The sequence below is a fragment of the Rousettus aegyptiacus genome, unplaced genomic scaffold, assembly GCF_014176215.1.
Source record: "Rousettus aegyptiacus isolate mRouAeg1 unplaced genomic scaffold, mRouAeg1.p scaffold_m13_p_2, whole genome shotgun sequence".
In the NCBI taxonomy this organism is placed as follows: Eukaryota; Metazoa; Chordata; class Mammalia; order Chiroptera; family Pteropodidae; genus Rousettus; species Rousettus aegyptiacus.
The window spans coordinates 69,414,675-69,439,107 of NW_023416295.1; the positions used below are offsets into that span (position 1 = coordinate 69,414,675).

Here is a 24,433-nt window from a genome sequence, read left to right on the forward strand (position 1 = left end):
AAACACTATTGCAAAAGCTACATTTACCCCTTTAGCTTGGCTTTCTTAAAGTAGATATTCATTAGACTGGTAAATCCAGAGATGAGATAGGAGGTGGGAAGTATGGGATATTCTGCTAATAAAATTGAAGGGGAATTTGTCAGTTAAGTTTGAGTCACAGCTAACTGCTACATGGAGGGAAAGAATGAAGTATTTGGGAGAGAGGAAAAGCAAATAGATCTTGAGACCGCAAAGAGTTGAGTGATTTGTAAGTGAAAATATCCTGCTATCTAAGGGTGCATTTTCAAGAGCAAATTTCAATTTTTTTTACATGAAAAACAGTGACCTTTTTTTCTATTTATTGTTAATTGTAAGTACAAAAGTAAAGGGGGAGAACCAAACAAATTAGAGTCTTTCTCCAGTTGGCAAAGATCTCACACAAAATATTGTTTGTTTGATTTATTCCAGATATCCAAGATGAGAAAAACAGCTCAAAATAACTTTTCAAGTTTAATTTAGTTCATTTTATATTTAATGATTTAATGAAGCAGTCTGCATATCCTAAGTGTGTCAAAGAATAAAAATGGAATTTGAAAAAGAACTCAAAATTTACAAAAAGTATTTTGATTTTTAGAGCAACTAACCATTATAAAGTAATTCTTCAATTTTTTCTGATTCTATTTAAATGGGAACTGAGTTGTGCTTTTTTGTGCAATATGCGAGCCAAAAAATTAGCCTGATTCACTTTTGCTGATGTACAAACACTATCTTTTCACTGGCCAAATAAGTTTGTGTTTAAAGATATGACAGTGTGTAAGGCAATAGCCTCAATCAGTCATTGAACACTCTACTGACATAAGCTTTTTAAATTTGAGAGTTAAGATAGGCGTAGAAATAATTACAAGACAGTACAAAAGGTAGCCAATAATACATTCCCTATCATGATATAAAAAATACAAAAGAAAGATAGATTTAGTCTGACACAGAGAGCACAAAAATTTTGATGAAGTTCAAGGATTGTACATTCATGGTTCTACATGAGTTAGTCAAGAAACATACAAGTTTGGTCTCTAAGAAATACTTCACTTTGCCTTTTATTGTAAGAATACTGCAACAATAAGCAAATATATATGGCAGCTATCACTATGCTTCAGTGTTGGATTCAATACATATGAGTGGAGTTGTATTGGATTGCTTGAATCCTAGCTAATGGGCAGAGCTGTTACTCAGCCTTGCCATGCATTATTCTACAGGAATGATGATCCAGTGTTGACAAACTTCTAATTTATCAGAAGATATCTGGAAATAGAAGTTTTTATATGAAAGTTCCTGATATTCCATTGTCGGCATTTGCTTAAAAACTTTTAAACATACAATATTTACATATACAAAGAGGGGTAAGTAAAGTAAATCTCTAGGACAGATTTTAACCTGTGAGGCAGATAGTGGTACAGCTGGAGTGGAGGAAGAGAAAATATTTACATATGGTAATTGTAGGTGGGGGGAAAACTAATAATAAAAGCACACGCAAAAAGAATATGATATCTGGGCAGGGAACATATTAAATGCTTAGTTTAGCTGCAAAATAAGTTATGTGGTGAGCAAAGGAAACTATGATATTGATAATTTAAGTATGTGAAATCAGAAAAGGCTAAAGTGATTTAGACTCTTTCCCATAAATGGTAGAAGAATAATAGTCATTATGTGGGAGAAATGCGAGGTAGGGCATCAAATAGGAGATATATGAGTCAATCACAATCTCCTCAACAATGTGTAGTTGACTTCTTGGATGTGTGGTGACTTTTGACCTTTACTTATCTATTTTTATCTGTCTGTCCTGTTGTAAAGTGGATTTAAGGCAACTATCTAGTTTATCAATTACATGGTATTAACACTTGAGAGAGAAATCCATTTAGATGTGAGACAAAATATACTCTTTTCTAAAATATATTTTTAGTGGTTTCTATGTCAGTCTAACATAGACACATAGATCAATAGAATCAGAGAGCCCAGAAATAAACTTTCGTATGTATGGTCAATGACCTTATGAGAAAAGAGATAAGATTATACAATGAGGAAAAGATAGTCTGGTTAACAAATGGTGTTGAGAAAACTGGACAGTTAAATGCAAAAGAATAAAACTGAACCACTATCTTACACCATATAAAAAAATAGATTCAAAATGGATTAAAGACTTGAACATAAGACCTAAAACCATAAACCTCCTATAAGAAAACATAGGCAGTATACTCTTGACATTGGGTTTAGCAGTATTTTTAGGGAACTAGTCTCCACAGGCAAAAGCAATAAAAGCAAAAATAAACAAATGAGGTTACATCAAACTAACAAGTTTTTGTACAGTGAAAGATGCCATCAACAAATTGAAAGGACAAGCTACTGAATAGAAGATATTAGAAAAGGCCAATAAAGGGTAAATATCTAAAATATACAAAGAACTCATAAAAAACAAACAAACAAATAATACGATTTAAAAAAAAAGCGGATGACCTGAATAGATATTGCTCCCAAGAGGACAGACATATGGATGGCCAACAAACATCTGAAAAGATGCTTGACATCACTAATCATCAAGGAATACAAATCAAAACCAGAATGGGATATCACATCACATCTGTCAGAACGGCTATTATCAAAAAGACAAAAAATAACAAATATAGGTGAGGATGTGCAGAAATGTGACTTTTCATACACTTTTGGTAGGAATGTAAAATGGTGCAGCCACTATAGAAAACAGTATGGAAGTCCCTCAAAGAAATGCAAAACACTGATTTGAAGAGATATATGTACTTTTATGTTCATTGCAACATTGTTTACAATAGCAAAAATATGGAAACAACCCAAGTGTGATATATATCAATCATGGAAAATTACTTAGACATAAAAAAAAAAAATGAAATCTTGCCATTTGTGACAACATGAATGGACCTAGGTAGAGGGTATTACACTAAATGAAATGTCATACTGTATGATTTCACTTATAAGTGGAATCTTAAAAACAAAACAAATGAACAAACAAAACAAAACCTTAACAGACTCAAAAATCCAGGAAACAAAGTAGTGGTTACCAGAGAGAGGAGGGGTTGGGGACAGGGGGCGGGTAAAATAGATAAAAGGGATTAAGAAATACAAACTTCCAGTTACAAAATAATAAATTATGGGGATATACTATAAAGTATAGGGAATACAGTCAACAATGTTGTAATGTTTTGTATGGTGACAGATGGTAACTAGACCTATTGTGGGGATCATCTTATAATATATACAAATAAAAAATCACGATGATGTACACCTGAAACTAACAGGATATTTTATGTTAATTACACATCAATTAAAAAAATAAAAAACTACAAAGCATTACCATTACAAACTAATTAGACAGGCTTTTAATGAAGTTGGAGAGTGATAGAAACTCTCTTATATGCTGATAGGAGTGTATGCCTAATTGATACAACCCTTTGGAAAGTTGATAAGGCATGAACATACACATACTTAATGCTTCAAGAATCCACTTCTAACTATATACTTAATAGAAATGTCTATGAATGCTTATCCAAAGAAATTTATAAGAATATTCAGAGGAGCATTTATATTAATTACCCTCAAGTAGAAATAAAATCCAAATACCTATCCAGATTAGAATAGAAAAAAAATAATCAATTGTGATCTATTTGCATACTACAATAATATACTGAAATGAAAAGAAAAACAAAACTACTGCTACGTACAACATGAATGAATCTCACAAATACAATAGTAAGCAAATAAGCCAGACTCAAAAGAATACATATTAATCCATTTATACAAAATTCAGAAATGGGCAAAGCTAATACATATGGTTATAAGTCAGAAGAGTGGTACTTTTTGAGGGGAGGTAACAGGCAGTATTTAGGAGAACGCACACTTGAGGATTCTGAGTGTTATGAATGTCCTAGAAGTTTCTTGATGTAGGTGTATGGTTTTAAGGGTTCAAAATAACTCATCAAATCACTTATGATTTGTGCTCCTTTTGGTAGTCATGATTTTCTTTAATATAGTTTTCAAAATTCTTGTCCTCACTTCTCTTTTACATAATTTTAAAGTTCCTGTTTCAAAATCTACTCCTGTTGATGTTCCTTGCTCCATCCCAACATTATTTTTGTTTCCTACCATACTTCATTTTTTGCTTTTTTTTAATTTCATTTAGCCATTTCCTCTTTTTTATTTCATTTAGCCATTTCTAACGGCATTTTCTTTCCTAGAATTTCCAAACTCTTTCTTGATTTAACTACTTTAATATATTCTCTGCCTCTCATTGAGATTTATCTTCATAGACCACACAAGATAGTAATGTAAATCTACATGTTAAAGAATTTTTCTCAACTTTCATTGAGACTGGTAGGGTGGGGGCGGAGGAATTGTCTAGCAAGAGTATAAATGTTTGTTAGAATAATTTTATAATGAATACATCTGCTATATCACTATTTATCTTCCACAGTATCCATCACTTCTGTGTGGTTAAACTTAGATGGACCTGCTCATTCTACTTTCCTTTATTTGACTGAAAGCTACAAGAGAATTTCAGTTGGTAGGTACTTATATTTTTTAAGTGAAAGAAAGCATACAAAGTGCTGAGAGAATGGTTTTAGCAACCAAAGTAGTTAAGAAAGAATTATACATACATATATATTATATATATATATGTATGTATAAGTAAACAAATATATTTTGCTTTTTAATACTTTTTAATGAGAAATAAAGGATAATTTCCATCTGAGCCACTTTCTATAGCTGCATACTTATTGAGGACAGTAGAAAGCAGAGGAGGTAACTATCACTTAACAGCAGAATCTATACAATCCAGTAGATATTTTATACTCTTATCTCTACATTAAATTTATGAACCAGGTATAGTTATCCCTGCCCCCCCCCCAAAAAAAAAAACACTTTTAAAAACAGACTTGAAAAGTTAAGCAACTTGTTTGAGATCAAACAACGATTAAATGTTGTAGCCAAGATTTGAACCTCAGATTGTATGATTGATTCCAAAACCCATTGTCTTTCTTCTCTACCTTCCTGCCTCATTTCTAGGGTGGTTAATGAGACATACATGTATACTGAGGGATTCAGAGAACACTGATTACTTGCATAACATTTTAAAATATGACTTTTTATTAGCCTCCCTTTATTTTGGTGCTTAACATTTAATATCTAAATTAAGAAGATATTATCTTTATATCTTTTGAATGCACCACTTTCACAGTTATCTATCAAATCAGTTGGAACTCGTGGCTGGAAATTCCTAGAGACTGCTCATAATGGTACTAAATTTCTTTTCATTAGTTCCATTCATTAGCTTCAATAACTGAGTATATTAACTAGACCTCACACATATATTAATCCCATAACTTATTAATGTTCAGAACAAAATTTGATGGTCATCTTTTAAATACATGACTTGACTGCTGATTCAAATAGAACCGTTATTTAAGGATTTTGAATCCAAATTATAACTGTTGACTGTTGCTCCTCTCTAATTTCTTTTTTCGGACAAACAAATATTAAAATCAGTTTTTTAAAACACATATATAAAGAGACACAGTTTAAAAATGGTAAACAATTTAAGTGTGATTTGGTAATATGTAAGAAAAAACTCTCCTTATAGGCAGTATAACAATTTCTTAAGATTCTTGAGGGGAAAAAAAATGGCTTCTTTAAAATAAACTGTGAAAATCAATCTACTGATCAACTTTTATTCTGCACCTCTCCTTCTTCAGGTACCTAGGGTTAAGTGAGAACTGAATTATAGTAGAATGAGATATAGTATAACAAAATACCAGACTTGAGTTTCTAACAGTCCCAGCATGTAGTTAGTATCCTAAATATTCTGTCCGTGTCCTGCTGAATGAGCAGCTAGGTACCAATGACATCACCTACTAGAAGCTCACCTGTCCCGCTGACCAGAGAAGAAAAACACTGAGAAAACAGATACTAGTAAGTAGGTGAGACTACAGAATTGATAAAAAGAAGTTTAAATAGAGAAATAGCCTATGGCAAAAAAGCATAAAGGTTTCTTAAATGTAAAGCTTACTCTTTTTTTTTTTAACTCTTTAAGTAATTTTACCTGGGCACGAACAAAGGTATTTCACTAGATATATAATTAGAATACTTCTCAGTAGAGTGATATTTGTGATGAGGTGGGAAGGAGCAAATGAAGTGCATACCTTTGCTTGCCCATCTTGTGTGATGGCATGTATATTAAAGAGCTGTCCAGTATTAAAATGCAGCCCACTGAACAAGATTACTGCAATCGAGTCTCCTTCCTTCTCTATTACTTCAAGAATATCTTCTGTTCTCAAGGTATCTTCTCCCTAAAGTTGAGTTAGGTATAAGTTACATTTATACCCACAATGTTAAATGTCTCACTTCATATTTCCCAATCTAAAATTCACCATGAGCCCTTTCCCACCATAAGTAAAATCGAAAAAAAAATTTTTTTCAACTCAATGATCTTCAAAACTCTGGCAAGAGGGAAGCATTTGAGCATGCTTTTTGTTATTATTAGGTACTGGTAATAAAATACTAGAGTTTTATAAAATTAAGACTTTGCAAAACATTACTTGACTTACTCTTCAGTTTTTAATTACTCTTTACTTATATACTTATAAATTGTTTCCTCTTTATTTCCGTCCAATAAAATATCAGAAAGTACAAGAAGTCCATGAAATATTAAATGGCAAGAAAAATTTCTTAGAAATTAGTATTTCACTTATCAATCTAATATGTTTGTTGTTTTTTTGCAGAATAAAAACACTTATACATCTTTCATCTGAATGCAACCTAACCAATATCTCCTGTTAACTTAAGAATTAAACTTCCTCCACACCAATCTAAAGATCAAGGCCCAAACATGAAGAAAAATATCAATAAAGCTCAATTATTAAGATCATTTTTTGCCACCTCTTCCCACCTAAAACTAATGATTGGTTACTTAGTGAAAATTGTGAATAAATTTAGATTCGGTCTTGCAAACAACATGAGCAAAAAGATATTAGTTAAATACAAAGTATCTTCTTGTAGTCTAACAATTTTTATTTATTTATTAAGTTCTCATGAATTTTTTCCAGTGATAAATCTAACATGATTTTGAGGTTAAAGGATCATTAAATGTATTAATATTTGAGGGAAGCTTATTAAGACATTTATGAATTTTTCTTCAGTTATTTTTAATTGTTGATCATTCTTGTTACTTGTGAATTACTGTGTCCCATGTTAGGCATATATTACGTATATATCGCAAATATTCTAGTTTCTACTAGAAGTTTGAAACTTGTTTACAAAACAGAAATCTATAAAAACAGTATTGATATTGAAATCTCTGAATTATTAAGTGATGTGCATTTTATGTAGGAAGAAAAGGATTTTGACAATTCTAAGAAAAAGTCTAAGTAAAACGAATAACATGGTAATTCAAAAATTTTTCTTCAAAAAATCTAATATGGTTTGTCCACCGAAATTTCAAAAAAAAAAAAAAAACAGTACGGAAAGTACTATATATATTAATATTTAATATAGAACTTTAAGAAATTCAATATTAAGCAAATAAGAAATATATTTCTTAAAGGTAAGATAGAGTCCTCTCTCATGCTGACTTGTTTTAATCTAGTAGTGATGAAGAATACTCCCAAGATTATGATTAACTCATGAGGTTCCACAACACTGTCACTTTTAACATTAAGACTTGTAGTATGTCAGTGACTATATTCATTTTTGCTAGAATTTAGCAATTTATATATGACCTATAAAAAAGGTATCCTCTCACAGGTGTGAGAACTTTCTACTTCATCGATTTATTACATTTTGGCAAATAAAAGTGAATGAAGTAGATTTTAATTTATCAAAGTATTCTTGGTTGAAAGAAATAATTCCTCGAACACTGAGTTAACAGCCTGGGAGAATCATTTTGAAACCTAAAATTTATTTTGTGTGCATCTCTTGGTGTGATATTTCACAAGTTTCAGGGTTTAGATGTCAAAGTTTATACGACAGTCTTATATCTCTATTAATATAAATTGTGCAGTGTTTTAGATCTTGAACATAGGTCAATTTTGATGAGGTATTTCCTTTGTTATCTATTTAAATATGAAGGAATCACATAGAGAACAAATAACTTTCCCAAAGTCCCTTACCCAGAAAGTTGTGGGTCTGGGATTTCTCTGAGGTATATTAGTAGGGTATAAAGCCCAAGCTTTTCCCATTACACCACATCCCTTTCTATACTCTAGTCTAAGCTCAAAGGAAAACACTTGATACTTACATTAAGACATAAAAGATAGGCATCATGCAATTTCAACAATATCACCAGTCTTTAATACAATTTTTATGGCATCCACGGGTAATGGCATTTGAAATCGAAAATGACATATGTAATTTGCCATCTCCTCCCATTCCAGTGAAGAGTATAGCAGACTCCAATGCTATTAACAGAAAAAACAATTTGCTTGTAATATGACTAACCTTAAAATAAAAATGCACTTCTGAGTTAATTCTTCATTTTAAGCAAAATGACCTACTAGTAACAAAAGTATAGGTCTTTTAAACTTTCTTGAGAATTCCATTAAAGTAATAAAGATAATAAACATTTGAGAAAAATGAAGAAAAAAAAACAATACAAATAGAAGCATGTTGAATGTTTATTATTTATTTCTCTATCGCATATACCTCTCTTGGCTTTAAAATCCGCATACTCTTCTCAATGTCAAGTCCATGAAGTTGAAGCTGTGATTCAATAACATACTGGAAAAGAAAGATGATTTATTAAATCAAGTCCAATGCACAGAAGTACTTTGAAATAGCTCTGAAAATAAATAATAAAATAAGAATAAAAATATTTTACGATATAAAATTCAAGGTCAAGGTTAAAACTGACTAAACTGTGTCAGAAAAGAACTGTTTAATATAATTTGCATGCAAGAATCTGAACATTCCTTGAAACACTAAATATCAGAGATAAATGGAAACATAAGAGTCATCTAGACTTTAGGGAGTTAAGGAGTTACGAGAGATTTTTTTTAGTGAAATATTAAATCACCTATATAAGTCAACACTGGAGTTTACAAAATTCCAAGATGAGTAGTATGGACTTCCTAGACTTGAACTAGAACATAGAAATGACTCACTCTAGAAAGAGTAAGGTAACACAAGGAATGAACACCAGAAAGTTTCCTTCATTGAGATTATAAGATGTGAATGGTAACAAGCAATTATGGGGGCCTTGAATATTTTTTCAATATATTAGGATTTCGATCCTTTTTAGTAAGATAATGACTATTAATTTGGATATAATTAAATGCCTTAAAATTACAAGATGTGGGCTAGAATAGTTAACGGTGATAATGTAAAGACAAAATTCAGGTTTCTCCAACACTAAAACTGAAATATGCAATGTAGTTTTATCTGTGTCTGTGTCTAGAACAATCAAATTTCTAATCAACTGAATTGCTGAAAAATAGCACAGATTTTTTCGTGAGTCATGAAAAATACTTTTGATCTCTTATAAATATATTTTTTTCAATACTAAAGCACCAGTAATGATACTAGCAAGTTATAAAAACAAATGAGCAAATAAAGGTTTATATTTCTATTCTCTGTAGCTGAATGGTTAGCACTGGGGCATGCTATTGATTTGATTTCATAAAATAAAATAACAAGAATTAACAAAACATTTATAACTGCACTTGATTTAGACCAGCGGTTTGTTCAATGCTGTTAAAAAAAGATAATAAATCAATGTTCCTATTCAATTCTTTCCTCCCTTAGCACATGTTTTACTTGAATGAAAGAAATAAAGCTACACTTTATTTTTTTTAATGTCTAAATCAAAAGCATTTGACGGATCTTTTTAGTCTGAAGTTATTGGGAAAAGACTAGTGAATAAACATTCAAGTCAGACAAATGATATGCTCCTCTGGGAAGGACAGAAAGAATATAAATATAATTTGAAGAATGCTTACATGATCTGAAGGGAAGGCTTTGGCTTCTAGAAGAATTTTATACCATTTTGGTGTAGGCTTAAAAAACAATAACTGTAATGAAATGGATTTATTGAGAAAAGCATTAATGCACAATTTCTACATTTATTTATTTTACACCATGCTTTTATTTTATAATCTCCAGCATTTAAAGGCTTTAAATAATTACAAATCTAGATGTCTGTCAAGGGTACCTTTTTCATTTAGCCTTGTTTCTAATGAATTGTAAAGAAGAAGATGATATTGGCTCATTACATTTATTGATGGAGAAGCAAATTCAGGAGAAAATGGGAATCAGATAAATATGAATTCTCAAACTTTACTTAAATTTTAATTGAAAAATTATCTTCCCAATGTACTTAATGGTAATTTCTTCATTGTGAGACTGAAAAGTTCATGTTTTATGTATGTCTTATTAATAATGAGTTATCTTGCACTGCCTATTTGATTTCTAGTAAATAATATTTCCACTGCTTTATTATTTCTTGGGACTTTATTTTAGGCGCAACTAAAAGTACCTTAGCCCTAACATGAAATATTTGACATTTCTAGAGGCACCAGAGAGAAGTGGCTCATTTGTTCAGAGGGATCCTTTTATTTTTTCCTATAGTTCCTGGAGAATGAGATTGACAATGATAACAAGGAAAATGATTGCTGCTGCTAATTGGTGTTGGTCATCAGCCTGGGTGCTAAAATAATTTTTAGACATTATTATATTTCATACTCTTGCATACCTACAAGGTAGATATCCTTGTCCTCATTTTTACAGAGGAGAAAAGTAAGATTTAGAAATGCCAAAAAAAATTCGTCCAAAAGTCAAACAGTATTAAATAACAGCTGAGAGTCAAACCCAGGGGTGTCTGAACTGAAAACTATGCCATTTATCACGATACTTAACATACTGCACAAGCACGTTCCTTCAGTAATATTTAAAAATCATTTTTCCACTTTACTAAAATAAAATAAAATAAAATCTTCATTGCGCATCTTGGCCATCTAGACATGTTTTTAAAACACTTAAAAAATAAACATTTTTTAAAGCATCAAACAATTCCTATAATCATCATATTCCAAATCAAGAATGTATCTATTTTAAGTTATAAACATTTATTAAATACTTAGAATGTAAGAATCACTTTAAACAAGTCATTTAAGGTACTAAGTTTCTTTTCTCCAATTTAATTTTATTTTCAAAAATTTTTAACCTAATCCCCCAAAATTAACCTACAAAAACGTAGTGATCCATAATTTTAGCCTGCTATAGTCCAGCACACTGGAAAACTGTCTTTCTGAAAAGCTCGGTATTTGCTGGTGTTTCTACACTGTTTCGTGTATTTGCAGGCGATTTTGCTTTTTTACCCACTACGACTCTTTATGTTCTGTGATAAGAGTTCTTCATTATTCTGAAGCTCTTTGCAAGAGTCAACTCTACCATGATTATGAAGAAACCATTCTATCATGGTCCACTTCCTGGTAAAAATGAAAATAACCACACAACTTATTTTAAATAAGTAAACCACCAAATGCTCATGAATTAAAGATAGAACAATTTTAGATTCTGTAAATTGAGCATACATTAAACATTAGTGAGAAAGGTAACTTACTAGTAGAAGATGTAAATTAACAGTTAAAGCATTCATTATGGCTATTTCTTTCTCATTGGCTCCTGTAAAGAAATGTCATATTAAAATTTTTCTATTAGTGCTAAAGATACTTAGAAAAACAAAGTAGAGTGATGTCACTCTTTCATTCTTAATGTTTTTAGAGATAAGGGCATATTTGATATGTCATCATAAAGAAATCGAAGTTTTCCCACCTGACTCATTTTATCAAATGATATTTGGACTTATAAGCACATAGCTAGCTAAAAATTATATTTCCTTTTGGATTTAGTAAACAATAACAACAAAATAATGAAACATTTGCTTTTTCCTGTAAACTAAAAATGATTTATACTAGTATCAGCAAGTTTGTCAAATTCCCACAGAGCACATTTATGTGATAAGTGTATTTCCAAAAGAAAACTTGAAAGAAATGAAGGCAAATAACATTTTTAAAGCTGGTTATTTCTAACATCAAATTAAAATGCACCTAAAAGAAGACAACTTTACCAAACATAATTCACTGTTATTACAGTGAGATATATAATAGCTTATATCACAAAAGAGCTAGAAAATAAAAAACAAAAAGCTAAATAGATCTGGGGCTTATTCATACACACTGATGCAAGAAAATATAGATATGTATTGTCTGATGGAGAAAATATGCAAAATTAAGATACCCACTACACAATTATAACTTGATCTAATTCCTATTATGGAAGATTTTGGTTCTAGAAATAGACCCAGAGACAAAGCATACATTGGACACTTAAGAACACAGCACATAATAACAACAGTAATAATACTTCCCCTATTTTTAGCTCTTATGATTTCTTTTAAAGGAAATTAGACTGGCGTAATCAGAATAATGTTTCTTTACCATCACTGAGAAAATTGGGCTATGAGCTTTAATGTTTGTAAGGCTATCCTAGGTGTTAAGAAAAATGTATAATACAAGTCTGACATTTGTATCTACAGAGATACTTTTGCTAGAGTCTCATTTTAAAAGAATAGACAGTAACTAATCAATAGATTCTAGGATAAGTTGACTTGAGGGGAGGCCACTGGGAATAAGTGTACAATTTAGGAATGTAGATTTCAACACAGCCATTTAAGAAATGGCCCATGTCTTTTTATCTAGTCAAAAAACAAACAAATAAACAAACAAAAAACCCTTATTGTTGCATTTGGCAGATGGATTTTACTATTTGATGTGCAAGGCTGGTAAACAAGTGATGGGTGTATCTGTGGTCATTCATTGTAAAGTGTACAGTATCTGAACTTAAGAGGTGAAAGGAACAATCTCATTCTATATTTCTAGCACTAAAGAAAATTTCTCTTAAACATACTAGATAGATATGAATACAAAAAAAAATTTTTTGAAATATGGTAAAATAAATTATACTAGCTTTATTTTATTTGTTTATTTGCATTATAGTATAAATTTTCACTGTTATTTCTAATATTATTTAAGATGTAATCTGATATTATTCTGTTAGTTATTTATGTGCATCTTTTCTGAAAACCATTTATTTTAATAAAAAATATTTCAGTAGGGAGAATGGAAGGAGGAAAGGAAGAAAATGTAATACAAGGATGAGCAGAATTACTATAAAGGGAATCATTTGAAAGAATGTACTGTAATGAGGAAAAGAAATAAAAAGAAAACATGTTATCACAAAATGAAAACAAAGAAATAAAAGAGTCGAAAGGGATAAGGAGACACTCTCTATAGAAGCTTAGACATTCTATTTTTGCTTAATGTTTATATTCTGATTAAAATGATTATAGATTCCTGGAAAATTTTAGTCCTCCCAACAATATAGCATTCATTTAGGATCATCTAAATTTTCTCTTGCATAGAAATGTGATGAACTAGACATACGGAGCTGAATTAATGTAGACAGACACTTGGCATTGTGCTTTCCTCCCCTTACATTCAATGGCATGCTAACACCAAACCAATTCTTTATAAATAATCCTTTGCTGCTTCGAATGGATTGTCTGACCACGTGCACAAAAATTATTTCACATTAGAACACTTTAAATAAAATTCCACCAAGTGCTTCACAAAATGCTCTCCTCATCTGCTACTGAATTTTATCAAGACTGGGTCAGTCTATTGTGTGAACATGCACACACATGTGTATCTGAGGATGGTGTTAATATTAAAGTAGAACATTAACTGAAATGTTTATTCTAAATATAACCTAAAGGCACTGAATAATGAAGTGTTTTTCACTTCAAATGCTATAAGTCAGACAAATTTTTAGTGTATTTTTAAAAGAAAAGTTACCTAATTTGCCTCTCTTTTAATTCAATTTGTATTTCTGAAACCAACACATTTTAATATCAGAATTCCACAAGAAAACAAACTTTTTTTAAAAAAAAGCAAACTGAAATTCTTTCATGTTGTTTTTCTTTGTTTCTCTTCTTTTTCCTAAGAGCTTTTTTAAAATTAATGTTGCAACATCAAGAACTACAAGTATTTGTAGGGGCAAATTAAAAAAGAAAAAAAGCCTCCAGAAAGATTATCAGGCTTTGAAAGAGTCTTTATTTCAAAGGTCATCAAAACTCATTGCAGCCAAGATTTGAATCACTTCACCTGAGATGGGTGTGAGCCAGGGCTTCATTTGAGGAGTGATTTCCTGATTGTTTACTTATCGAACATACTTTTGCTTTACCAGAAGGTGAAACTTAGTTAGATGCAAGCTCTCCCCTTTTCTCTCAATGCCTGGTGAGCTAAAATTTACTGAACCCTTACAATGCGCCAATACTTCTAAATATGTGACTTGTATTATCTCAAATAGTCTTCACAGTAAAATGATAAGGTATCTACTTCGATTTTCCATATTTTATCAATGAGAAAACTGAAGTCCAAAGAGATTAATTGACTTGCCTAAAGTCTTGCAGATAGAAAGTAGACAAAAACTCACTCTCTTGTAGAAAAAATAAATAAATAAAATCTTTTGTTCAAATTACATTTGGAAGAGTTATCTACATTATCTACTTACTCCCTGTAAGTCAAATATAGGAGGCCCATGTTTATCACCAAATTCCCTCTGTGTCCCATTGTAATTTCAAATATAATGTAAAGTGAGGATGACAGGGCTCCCAGCTGCTTAGCATTTGATAACAGGATTCATGATGGGTCTTGCAACTGCCATACTATTTTCTGTACATTTTATTAAGTAGTGCAAATGTTATTGTGGATATGGTCATAAAGTTTGTAGTTAGGCAAAGTCCAAAAGCTTTCCACTCTATTTTTCAAATAGCAAATTTCTTTGGCTTATAGAGGTGGCTACTGTATGACTGAGCATTCAAAACTCTTTAGAGAGCATTTCCAGGGATTATTGCTTCTCCAAGGGTCAACCACAAATTTCATAAAGCAAATTTATGTTCACATATACAATGTTTTTATAAGCTAGAATGCACGTATCTATCCCTTTGTGATTTTTATGTACCCAGGGAGAAGTAGGTTTAATAATAATACTAATAATACTTTTCAGCAATTCTATTTCTAGCATCGTGATAATATGAAATTAATTATAAGAGAAAGTCATTCCATGTTTTGCAGAACTGTTGGCTCTCTATAAAATGTCTTCTTAATAGCTTGTCTTCTCATCTGAAATTTAAATTCTTTTCTGTGTCCATGAATAAATATGGCTGCTCATTGTCTTTTCCTTCTCTCTATCCACTCTACCAATTTTACACATAGTAATTTTTATTATTCTCCTGTTACTTCTTTTTGGGATATTTTATGGTAAAATAAAGGTGATGTTTTTCAAGAACCTGTAAGATTCAGTCATAGCCTAAAATATACAACTTGTCTGTTCATGACACAATTAGATAGCTCAGAAAGTAGCAAAAATAAATATGATTTCTACTGCTCCTTACTGTAAGATGTCATATAGTTATTTTAATTATTTTGTGATTTATAGCATGTTTACTTTCAAAGTGGATTTCAGGTTTCTTGTATTACCATGTGAGGAAAAATGGTATAAAGTAAGTACAGAATATAATATATGCAGATGAGAAACAAATTAAAATCTATTAAGTGTTTTTCTACTTAAAACTTGACCAAATTTTCTTAGAACTTCCTAACAACTAGAGCAAAAAGGGAACCTGAATGAAATTTGTAACCAATAAACTAAACACAAACACACACACACAAACATCTTCTAAAAAAATGTTTCTACTAAAGCAAATAGTGAACTCATTGATTTTTCAACTTAAGAAACATTTTTCTGACTAATATATGTAATTTTTAAAATAAATAAATTTGGGGAGTAATAGTTGCTAAAATTTAAAGAAAAATACCTAAATTTTAAAATATTGCCCTTAATACATTTTTTCAGACACTGTCAATCTTTATTCCTTTGGTCAACAAATAGTAGAAATATTTTCCCTGATAAAACATGAATCGTAGAGAACAAAACAAACAATAACATAACCATTAAACTAGATTCCCTTCATTCACTGACAATGTTGCAAATGAAATATGATAAAAACACAAAAAATGAAAAGAAATTTGTTCCATATGTGTTATAACTTTGTATGCTATTTCAAAGACGAATAAAACCTCTGAAAGCTAGAATTAATAAGTATCCTTTAAAAAATTAAATACGTTAGGTCTCTTTACCCATCTAAGCTAATTTGGATATTTAATTTTTTTTTTCATTTTCTTGATTAAAGATAATGAAAGGTGGCTGGTTTAAAACTTTAGGAACCATTGTGACATATATGTATTTATCAGGCACCAAAACACGGGAACATTTAATAAGTAGCAATAGAGGGCTAAACTCTTAAATGTCAAAGGAAGTCTTTTTACAGGATTGATTCGCTTCATAAATAAATCTCACTAAATAATATCACCTTACCACTTCCCTGGCCTGTATATTAACCTCCAAACTCTTCTTTAGAGAATGATAAATATTAAGAACAAAATAACAGGATTAGAATAAAATTGATTTTCTGAAAGCAAACTCAGGAAAGAAAAAAAATAAGACCTACAACTAAGGAAATATATATCTTCAGGTCAAATTAATCCAGGACTTTTTTCAAAATTTTGATTTACATGTTAGACATTTGAATGAATATTAGTGGCATCTAAAAAGTGAAGACAAATGAAAGCATTATTAAACAACTATTTAGCACACCTTTAAACTCAATCCAGGATTATTAAGGTGAGAATTTTCTTCAATAAATATACACTCTTCTAAATAATGCTGACAGCCTGATCAAGCATTGTGTTCCCTGACTGGTATGGCCAGAGATGCTTGGTTTTCCTCTTTACCTGCCCCAGGAGACAAAATTTCTGGCTCCAAATCCCAGTCCCAGGCACCCAGAGCTGAGCATATTAGCCCTGGAGCTTCGTGGGCCAGTTGTGGACTCAGGCCCTACATGCTCAGCCTGGCTCCATGTGCGGCCCCCAAAATACTGCCTTTCTATGCTTCCAGCCACTCTTTTCTTCAGCGATAGCTATATTTCTGGTCTGTAAAAAATTTCTATTTTTTTTAATGTTGCTATATGTTTGTAAATTTAATTTTTCTATCATTTCTCTGTGTTTGAAATAGAAGGGAGTATTTTTAGTTTGTACTTATCACGCTACCTACCTCAAACTACAAGTCACATTATGATCCTATAATATAATCATATAAAACAGAAATGTGTACAGTGTAATGATTGCTCAATAATAAGTAGTAAGAAATAGCTCTTGTTTTTGCTTGCAATCCTTCTATAAAGTTTTTTTTTGTTTGTTTTTTAAACATTTTGAATAGGTAACATATTCATATAGTTTATAAATTAAAAATAGATTTTCCTTAAAAGTCCGTTAATTTGGGCTGCTTTAAACATGAGTGTGTTGGGGTTCGATGTAAAGTGACCCTATTGGGCCATTGTACTGAGAAAACTCACATCAGAATCTTTATTTAAGTTGTCCGAATACCACAAAGACTTTTCCAGTCTCTTGGATGGTTTCTGGGGTCTAAGTTAGTTTAACTAAGTAAGTTTAACTCTTTTGTTTTCGCCATGGAATATGTTATGGACCGTACTGTATCCTCTCAAAATTTGTATGTTGAAGCCCTAAACGCCAACATGACTGGATTTTAAAAATAAGGCCTAAACAGAAGTGATGAAGGTTAAATGACATCATAAGGGTAAGGCCTTAATCTGACAGGACTGGTGACCGAATAAGATGAAGAAGACACACTAGAGATCTCTTTCTCTCTAAGCCACACAGAAGAAAGGCCATGTGAGGACGCAGGATGCAGCAACTACAAGCCAGAAAAAGAGGCCGAACCAGAAACTGATCCCTGTTCTTAAACTTCTAGCCTCCCTCCAGGACTGCAAAAAAATAAATGTCTGTTAAACCACACAGTCTGTGATGCTTTGTTATGGCAGCCCAGGCTGACTGAGACAGTATACTGTGTGTCCTCCCCTGAGAGCCTTTCTTCTCCCTTCTCCAGAGACTCACCCAGGTGTCTCCTGAGCAGGATGGGGAAGGCTTCACCTGGCTGCATGAAGTAAACGAGGGGATCTGGTATTCTAACTGCATTTTAAACAGACTTTCAAAAACAAATCTTTCTGTTTTTATTCCTATCTTCACTCTCACTTCTAGAGGTGCTTACTGGGAGTAATTCCCAAGCTTTTTGAAGGATCTACAGTGTAAAGCAAGTGGCAGTTTATTTTTGGCCCATCATTGGGTGATTAGAATTTGGTTAGCTTTTTTTTTTTTTTTTTTTAACAGAGACATTTAATGTTCGTTTGCTTGCTATTCAGTTCCCAAAATGTTGCTATCATTTCCTTTGTCATTCTATTTGTCTTTTGGGGCTTACACATTATTTTTTCTAATTCTATTAAGAGTAGTTTAGTGACATTTCAAAAAAAAAGAGTGCTTAAATGAATGTGTTCAGACTTTTGTCATTAATTGAAAATTGACTCTTTTTGAAGCACTAATCTCGGTGATTAATTTTATATTTCTTTGTATTATGTGATGATGTATACATACTAATTTTACATTTCTTTGTATCTTTAATGGGAATCTTATGAGGGTGACGCTGGTAAGGATTTTATCTTTAGTGTCTACCACAAGTCCTGACATGCAGCAAGGGTTCAATAATTATTTTTTAAGAATTGAAATATTCTCTAGATTTTCATGATTATCAATTGCCATAATTCTTTCTGGGTGTATGTTCTACTTTCTTCACTCTAATTCTATTTTCCCTCCAACTCAAGTTGATTTTTCCCCCTGATTACTGGCCAGGATACAATTGGGGTAAAACAATAAAGATATTTTACAAATGCCTATAGGAGAGTGAGGTATGAAAAACATTTTGACAGTTGGAGTTTTCCTAAGTCCTCCTTTTATTTCCAAATAATATGACTCCAACTCTTAAATGTCATTTTTTTTTTGTATTTAATACTTTAAATTTTATATAAGATTTCAGGCAATATTGAATATTCGTTCTATTTAAAAAATAATTATTTTTCAAAATTTTAACACATTTACCTTCTAAAACTAGCTTGAGTACCACCAAGAGTACAAATCATTCACTTTAAAAAACACATTATAGACTGAAAAAAAGCATGAACTATATTATTTTTGACAATGCTCAGCCTAGTTTTAAATAAAATCACCAAGAATTATTTTGAAATGAGACAAAAACTGATTGATGTTTTAGGCCTTTAGCATATGAAAGTTAGTGTTTATTTTACTAAAAAATGAAATCTTAGAAATTTAAGTTGTTTTTTTATGAAATTTGTTTAATTATAACAAATGATTATGTTTTTAATTGGGGAATATTAATTTTAAAATATACAAGAAAATTAATAACATTTTATTTTTGTACCAAATAACCTAGTTATGTTCTCTGTAGCGATCAAGTCTCAAGTAAAGGTATGCTTGCTCTTTACTCTTATTGGTTAAAATAGAAAATCAAGATATTCTTCAATAAGATTTTGACCCTATAATCTACATTTATAACTAAATAATGTCTTTACAATTGTTTTGGAAAAAATTATTTTTGTACTTACCAGCAATGTCAGTCATGAGGCCTGTAATAGTCTCATCTCCTAAAATCCAAGGCCGTTTCCCTACTTTATGACCATAGCTTCCCCTGAAATTGAAAAGAAACATAAACATTCTTAGCTTGTGTGTGTGTGTGTGTGTGTGTGTGTGTGTGTGAGAGAGAGAGAAAGAGAGAGAGAGAGAGAGAGAGAGAGAGAATATGCGCATGCACGTGATTTTTTAAATATAAGCATTATTGACTGGACATTTCTAGATGAGTCTTTGTAATGTTTTACTAATTATATGAAAGCATGCTTTCTAAAACCAAAAGTAATACTTAAGAACTCTGTGTTTTAATTTGTAATTTTTAAATATCTTTGACTTCTTTTATGTTGGAGATTAGGGAACATTACCATATTCTACTTTATTATTATTATCTTTTAGAATGCAAGCTGTTATTTTTCTCTTTTATTTTGAAAATATCAACCCTATATGAATACTCTTCGTGTATACCTGTAACATATGGAGTATCTATACTGAAACATACCTATTTTTTGAGGCTAGAGATTAAACTGCTTATAAGTCAATTTTAATACATTGCTATAATCTATAAATTAAAGTATATAAAATGTAACTATATTCATGATGACATTTTAAGTAGATAAACTTTGCAATAATCAAAGCCAATACTACATCTTGCCCTATTTTCTAGCAATTTCATCTATCATATTCCAGCTTAATTTCATTATTCTAGTAAATATCTCAGTAAGCATAATGGAAAAACATAAAATACATAAGAGAATTCATCTTTCAAAAAGTTTCCGCCAAATGAGGAAGACAAATATATTTGAAAAATATAGAAGAAACTAGACAAAGGATCAAAAGGGGAGCTGTTACAAACGACTTGTATTTTAGGAAGCTCTGAATATGATTGTTCTTAATTCTTTAGGAATTCAGAAACTATGTAAACTTGGAAGGAAGGAATAAGCGTGTGTTTTGGTATAGTGAATACATGCTCTAAAATTCAGTAAACTGGCAGTGGTGAATGGGTGAACCTGCTCTCAGAGGCAAAGGGTAGCAGAATATGCCACCCTAAAATATGTCTCTATGGTATACTACCTTGAGCTGTAGGCACTTGAAAAACATCAAATTCAGGGAAACGCTTTCTCTAAACTCTCCTATCTGCTTAAAAACAGACCCTCCAAGAGAACTCAATTTTTGTAAATCCCTTACATATAAATTTCATCAATCAAAGAAATCGACTCTTTTTTTAATTAATTTATTTTTATGGTGGCATTGGTTAATGAAATATGAGAAGTTTCAGCTGTATGTCTAACAATAGGGCATATATATGTTCACATTGTTAATATGCAATCTAAATATGTAATATAAAATCTCGTATAGTTAGATTTCTGTCACCACATATTTGACTCTTTTTACTCCTTCTACCTCCCCCTACCTCCTTCCTTCTGGTAACCACAAGTCTATTGTCCATATCTATGAGTCTCTGTTTGTTTGTCTTGTTCATTTGTTGCTTTTAGGTTTATAAGGATATAAGTGATATCATGTGAATTTCAACTCTTTCTGTCTTGCTTATTTCACTTAGTATGATTATCTCAAGGTCCATCCATTTTGTCGCAAATGAAGTATTTCATCTCTTCTTATAAGGTTGCCTCATCACAGAAGAGAGTAGATGTCAACACCATGCTTAGACAAACTTTGACACAAACTTCATGTCTCCCATTTATTATTCACGGATCTATTTGTCTTTCTTAAAAATTATTTACCCTCCCCCAAAGGGCCTTCATCCCCTCTTCTCTTTTCCATATTAAGATGATATTTAAGCCTGAATTCTAAGCCACCTTGGAGAGTTACTCATTTTTCCCTGGGTCTCTTCCATGTATACCTGAAGGATACATGATAATAAACTTGTTTGTTTTTCTCTTGTTAATCTGTTGTTTATTATAGTGGTCTCAGTTAAGAACTCAGAAGAGTAGGGGGGAAAATTATTTTTCTTTCCCTAGAGATCAGTGGGAAAACTGGAGGAGAGGGCACCAGTCTTATAAACTTTGCTTATTTTCATTAAGTGAATACTACCATTGTAGCCAATTTCAGCGTATCAATAAAAATCATGAATATTTAACAATTGGCTTTCACTACCTGGTCTGAGCCAGTTCTAGTGTGCTACTGGTTATGAGACTATAATTATTAGAAGCCTATAGGACCTAATTTTCCACTTTTGTAAAAATAAATGAGTGACAATATGTACTTTAAAGGAGTGATGTGAAATAAAATAACCTGTAAAAAAGGCTGGTATACAGTATCCATTTTCTGAGTCTTCTTTCTTAATGTAAATCTAAGGCTAACACTCCTTTCATGGGCATGTGGAATACAACACAATCTTTAAAATAATATGTCAATTACCATATAAACTGAGATGAAGGAAGAGGACTTTCTTTAAGAATAAATGTAAACTATAAGAACGCAAGAGGAAGAGAAAGGCAATTGTTAGTTATTATTATTCATATTATTATTAGATAGCCTGCAGCTCGCTTCATTTTTTGACTTTCTAATATAAATGTTAAAGTCAGAAATCATTATCATTAAATGGTAGTTAAAGGCAGATACTTGGCTCCTTTTTTATTTTAATCACATAGAGCTTCATGGCCTTTGCTGATAGCACAATGCATCTTATTACATTTAGGTAGTAAAATTCTATGTTCTGCCTCAGAGAATTTATATCTCAGAATATTATGCCACCTACTTCTCACTCTGGTAGACACCGTGGTAGTAGTAATAATCTTTAAGGATATGTTTCTTCCTGCAATGCTTTTGGCATCTCCTTCCCTTTAAAATATCACACATAGAATCTGCTCCTTCATTTTGTCATGCCACTAGCCTGGGGTAGTGAAATGTATTTAGAGAGTATTACCAAATAAACTCAAAGTAAAATGGTCTGTCATTAGAAAAAGTTGATGTCGATTACAGAGCATTTGTAAACATTCATACTAGTATTAAGAAAGGCTATCTTGTTCTCCTTAAAAACTGCTTAATATAATTACAGCATAGTTGCAGTCTTCATTTACAAATACTGGAAAGGAAGAAAGGATGGGAGAGAGTTAATTCGCTGCCATCGCATAAATCATTGCCATGAGTGGAGTTTTCTTTGAGATGTCTACGAAGCAGTATTTGCTCATGAAATTAGATTTTGAGATATAAAATCTAATTAAGAGCTTAATAGAAATGTGGCTGCTCTTTAAATAGGGCTATGCTTTAACTATCCTACAAAATGAAAAGTGGCCCTGGTTTTAAAAGCTCTCTCTCCAATAAATAGATAAATAAATAAGAATTCACAGTATTTCTTCATGATAGCACAACTTTTTTTTTCTTCTGTGACCCAATAGATCATTAACTAACACAGATTTCAGAAAAATCTTTGTAACATGTCATACCATCTGCTTTCTTATTCGAAGGGTGGCAGAATATGCCTCACTAAAATTTTCCTCTATGACATAAGAATTCTTTTGAGCTATAGGCACTTGAAAAACAGCACATGCAGAGAGAGGCTATCTCTGAATTCCCCTTATCAGTCTAAAGACAGATCTTCCAACAGAAACTCCATTTTCCTAAATCCCCTCCCCAGGAGTTTTATCATCCAGGGAATATTGACTCCTGTCACAGAAGGAGTCTATAAGTTGACACCTCACCCAGACAGTACTGTCACAAACTATCTTACCCTCCATCTATTCTTCTAAGGGTCCATCAGCCTTCCTAAAAATCATTTACTCTCCCCCTAAGAGGCCTACATCTCCCTACTTTTTCCCTATTATGATGATATATAAGCTCTCAAATCTCACTGCTTTTTTGGGTATTTACTTTTTCTTTTCCTGTGATGTCCTCCTGCACATATTAAAATTTAATAAATCTGTATGTCTTTTTTCCTGTTAATTTACCCGTTGTCAGTTTATTTCATAGGTCCAGCTATCAGACCTAAGAGAGTAGAGAGAAAGTCGCTTCTCCCCTCTCAGAGAATATTTTTAAAGAAATAATCATTTAAATTGAAATCATTTAAACTGTACAGTGTCTGCGGCAGCACAGCTCTCCCCTATTTCACCAGTGCCCTTTCTGCACACGCTATATAAAGTAAGCCATTGTCTGCAAACCAGATGTTTGCTCCTAATATGTAATTCAGTGGGCTGTTTTTCTCTTTAAGTAATCCTACCTAAAACTTTATAGTTCTTAGAAGAATCCCTATAAAAACACGATTATGACAAATTTTTGCTCCTATGAAAAAGAAAACTATATCTAGTAGATATGATGATACCGAAGACCTAAAATATTGTGATTATATCTTAGGGACATTTTTTAGCTTACAATTTGCTCTTTAGGATTGATGTATCTTTCTCTTCTAGCTGAGCTTTATCAATATGATTATTAACCCATGCTATTTACCTTTAAATAATCTGAGTCATTAATAAATATTTAATAAAAGATGTTCTCAGAAAAAAATTTTAACCTTATCATTTATCTATTCAACTGATCCACATATTGATCTTGTTACTTATGGTTATAGTACCATTTTGCTGAAAATTAATCATTATATGTCAAATGGGTCAAATCACCCTAAATATTTTTTTATTTTAGAATATTATCTGAATATTGTCATTTCACAAAACAAAAGTAGTATTCAAAGTAGTGTCATTAATCTGCTTTAGAAATCACAGAGTTGAAAATTATATTAGGAAATAAGCACTTTTTAAAAAACCACAAAGGTAAAGTGCTGTATTTTCACAGTTTTGCCTTAAATAACTTGAAGT

At 31.4% G+C, this 24,433-nt stretch overlaps 1 protein-coding gene across 1 annotated transcript in view; it reads right to left on the reverse strand.

Annotated features, from left to right (window-relative positions):
• KYNU (kynureninase) overlaps nt 1-24,433 on the reverse strand; it is a 99,966-nt gene that overhangs the window by 44,943 nt on the left and 30,590 nt on the right. Inside the window, exons 4-8 of the mRNA XM_016136366.2 lie at nt 19,643-19,725; nt 11,612-11,673; nt 9,990-10,061; nt 8,698-8,772; nt 6,201-6,347 (exon numbers count right to left, since the gene is read on the reverse strand). Of these exons, the coding sequence (XP_015991852.2) occupies nt 6,201-6,347; nt 8,698-8,772; nt 9,990-10,061; nt 11,612-11,673; nt 19,643-19,725 (439 nt within the window). The remainder of the gene's footprint in view (nt 1-6,200; nt 6,348-8,697; nt 8,773-9,989; nt 10,062-11,611; nt 11,674-19,642; nt 19,726-24,433) is intronic.